The 3580-nt window shown below is 54.7% G+C and overlaps 1 protein-coding gene across 1 annotated transcript in view; it reads right to left on the bottom strand.

Moving 5' to 3' along the window:
- Positions 1-6: 6 nt before the first annotated feature.
- Positions 7-3580, bottom strand: part of WNT3 (wingless-type MMTV integration site family, member 3) — a 40033-nt gene continuing 36459 nt past the window's right edge. The window contains 3 exon segments of the mRNA XM_014532590.1: positions 7-753; positions 2713-3151; positions 3154-3486. Coding sequence (XP_014388076.1) covers positions 2721-3151; positions 3154-3486 — 764 coding nt within the window. The 3' untranslated portion in view covers positions 7-753; positions 2713-2720.

Here is a 3580-nt window from a genome sequence, read left to right as displayed (position 1 = left end):
AAAAAAAAAAAAAAAGGTACTGCATTCATGGTGGAAACTGCAGAAAGGTAGAAAAGATTTTGAGATCTGACTGCAGTTCACAAGAGCCTCTGGTGCAGGACAGGGTTGCAGAGAAAACGAGGCTGAGAACACACTGCTGCTCTTCAAACAGCCGACCAGGGCTAGAACTAGTTCTTTAAAACGAAACCCCGCTCTCACAATTGCCTCGGGCCTCCCTACCACTTCATCCTCACTAGACCTATGGCTTTTATCAGCTCGTGAAAGTGTATCAGATTTGAATGGGAGTAGGCAGAGGAAAGGAGGCTGCAGAGGTCTGTCCTACTCCATAACTCCCACCTCCCAGCATCCTGGGACGTCCCCATGAGAAGCAGTCTGCAAACAGTCTTGCCCACGCTGATGTCTTTATCACCAGGCAAAGAGCTCACAATAGCCCAGCCTGTTCCATTGGAGTAGAAATTTTTTTCCATTTTTATTTTCTTAAACATGTGTAAAGATAAGCCTCGGATCTGTTCCTATCAGACCCCAGAGAACTAAAAAGAAAGCCCCTTCTTTAAACACCATGCACCATCCAGAGTTGGGTGAGAAACTTAGGATGAGAGAGGGAGGGAGGCCTCCCAGTCAGCGGGCGGTTGGGTCCAGGTAATTTACCACACGTGCATCTGGCAACAGTCCGGGTTCCTTGCTGTCGGATGCTGAGGGCTGAGCTGGCTTAGGTCCTGCTCAGGAAGGACTTCAGTGAATCTGCCCAGTGCCCTTTGGGAAATAAAGAGGAAGAATTAGAAACATAATTGCTTTCCCAGGGAGACCACCCATAAGGATGCAAAGATCACAGGCTGATGACAGGAGAGCTCAACATTTTTCTTGTACTTGGAGGTAATGGGGACCTTGAGTGGCTTTGCCCTGCTCCCTCCTATACTTGGGGTCCACCACTGAGGAAGGGAGTGTGGTCTACAGGAACAGTAAGGCTTTTAGCATCCGCTGACTGGATCCAGATCCTATCTCCCTCGCCTTCTAGCTGGGGCCTGGAAGACAGGAAGCCTGTAGCAGGTAACTACCCTAATGCAGAACCTGTCTTGTATAGAGACTGGGGGGAACCTGGCAGGTGCAGCCCCCTCTGTGAATGCCAGAGCCATGTCCTGATGGGCAGTGGGGACACTGTGCTGCCTCTGGCCATAGTGGACATCAGAGGAGGGTAGCCACTGTGCTTTCAAACATTCCTTCCACCTTGGCAGGCCACAGTGAGCCTGTGAGTTCTCTCTCGTTTGCTGACTTTTCTTCTATCATTTGGACTTGCCCAAGTGATGACACCATTTCACTGCTCAGTGACCACTCTCATGTCACAGCTCCCTGATGGCTTTTAGCACACTTTCTATTAGTAAGTGGTCACACCTCTTAGCTCATTTGAGCCTCATAAAACTTCTGCCAGGCTCCCATTATCACCACCTCTGCCTAGATGAGGAAACTGGGGTGGAAGGTTCCACGGCTGCTAAGCAGTGGAATGGGAACCACCCTTCTAGACTCCCTGACTTCAGCTACACAGAGGGGCTTCCAAGATGGACTGGTTAAGTCACCCCTCAACCAGAACTCTCCCCATGATGTTGGGTTCCCCCCCACCAACAGTCCCATCAGCACAAGCCAGCACCCCAGCTCCGAGGAGCCCTGTGTAGAACTGCAGGGCCCAGTGGAGTGCCCTTCCTTGACACAGCCCCAGCCAGCAATGACCCAGGCAGGCAAGTCCTCTGCCGTGAACCAATCACTGTTCCCAGTGTTCTTCCTGTGCTCCTCAGCACCTCTAGGGAGGATGACATATGAGGAAACAGGCGTGTAAAGACAATCTTGTCTGGGTCCCACACTTGGCAAGTGGCAGGAGCCACCCCAGGGTTCATGCCTTTGTATATTAGGCTCCTTCTCGGGGCAGAGAAAAGGGAGAAAGGGCATACTGGCCTCAAACGTTCCACCTCCAGGACTCTAGGACCACCCTGCATCCATCAGGATCTATCTAGGGACTATGGATCTGAGAGCCAGGCACACCGTCTCCCACGCCGGCCACCTCTGGGAAGCTTGGCAGCATAATCCACCAGCCTTTGATCCTTTGATTACTCACCACCGTCACTCTGAACTTGACTCCTTCCTCCTCCCCATCCCCATCCATAAACTCCGTGAGAGTGCACCCACTCCACCCAAGCTTCAGATGTGTCAGGATATGGGCTTATACACAGCTTCCCCCCACCCACCTCCCTGAGGTGGGTAGGGTTTACGCTTGTGCAAAAACTTGCCCTCGAAGTTCAAGGTGGGTGCAGAATGACTCTGCCCCAGGGTTTGCAGAGGAGACTTTTCGGCCTACTGTTTCAAGTATTTTAACGTCCTTGTTTTACAGCAAGAAAACAGGCCCAGAGAAGTGACGGCACAGGAAGTTAGGGGCAAAGTTGGCCCCAGAGGTCAGGTTTCCAGCTTCCAACCCTTGTCCCTCCTCTGTCTCCACAGATGCTCAGCAATGAGAGCCAATGGCTGGACACAAATGTGGCCTGGCTCATAATTAACTAACAGGTACAAGAATTTTAATCAACTGCTCGCAGCTCAAGAGTACACACTTGGGGACGTGTGTCTCCGGTAGCTGAGAACTAGAACAGGGTCGGCAGGAAGAGCAGATGGGCAAAGCCAGGTCCCAGCAGCAAGCCCCCCACCCCCGGCCTCTCCTCCCCGCCACCCTACCTGGCTCCCTACTTGCTAGTGAGCACGTCGTAGATGCGGATGCACTCCTGGCAGCTCACGTAGCAGCACCAGTGGAAGATGCAGTGGCATTTCTCCTTCCGCTTCTCCGTCCTCGTGTTGTGGCCGCGGCCGCAGCAGAGCAAGTCGCAGCCATCGATGCCATGGGAGGTGACGTTGCAAGTCCTGTCCCTGGTGCCAAAGGAGCCCGTCTCGGGGTTGGGCTCGCAGAAGTTGGGCGAGTTCTCGTAGTAGACCAGGTCCCTCTCGGTGGGCGGCTTGAAGAGCACGTACTTGGCGCGCAGGGTCTCCACCCAGCCGCGCGACTCGCGGTGCTTCTCCACCACCATCTCCTAGGCGCTGTCGTACTTGTCCTTGAGGAAGTCGCCGATGGCGCGGAAGTCGGGCTGGGCCCACCAGCAGGTCTTCACCTCGCAGCTGACAGCCCGTGGCACTTGCACTTGAGGTGCATGTGGTCCAGGATGGTCTGGGGAAGAGAAGCAGCCGCTGGCCCCAGGACGGACGCCCCTGGGAGCCACCGAGACCCGCCTGCTCTGCCGCCAGCCCAGCCCTGGCCGGAGCCTTCTCCCTCCCTCCCCTGGGCCGGCCGGGGTAAGCGCTGGTGGAGGACCGAGGCCCGGAACCAAGGAACGGTGACTGTTGATGGTTCCCTCCCCTTCGCACCCCACGCCTCGGCAGAATCACATTCCTTTCCCAAAACTGTAATAAATAGGGTTGTTTTCCCTGTGTAACAGATGGGGAAACCGAGGCCGGGAACTTAAATGCCTCGCCCCAAGTCAAACCACCACAGGAAGGGGTGGAAGCTGAGTGCAAAGCCAGGCCCACAGGCTCACAGGCTGCCCAAAGCACA

This window comes from Myotis brandtii, unplaced genomic scaffold (assembly GCF_000412655.1).
Source record: "Myotis brandtii unplaced genomic scaffold, ASM41265v1 scaffold120, whole genome shotgun sequence".
In the NCBI taxonomy this organism is placed as follows: Eukaryota; Metazoa; Chordata; class Mammalia; order Chiroptera; family Vespertilionidae; genus Myotis; species Myotis brandtii.
Note: the sequence above shows the minus strand (reverse complement) of the source record. Positions and strands in the feature narration are given on the sequence as shown.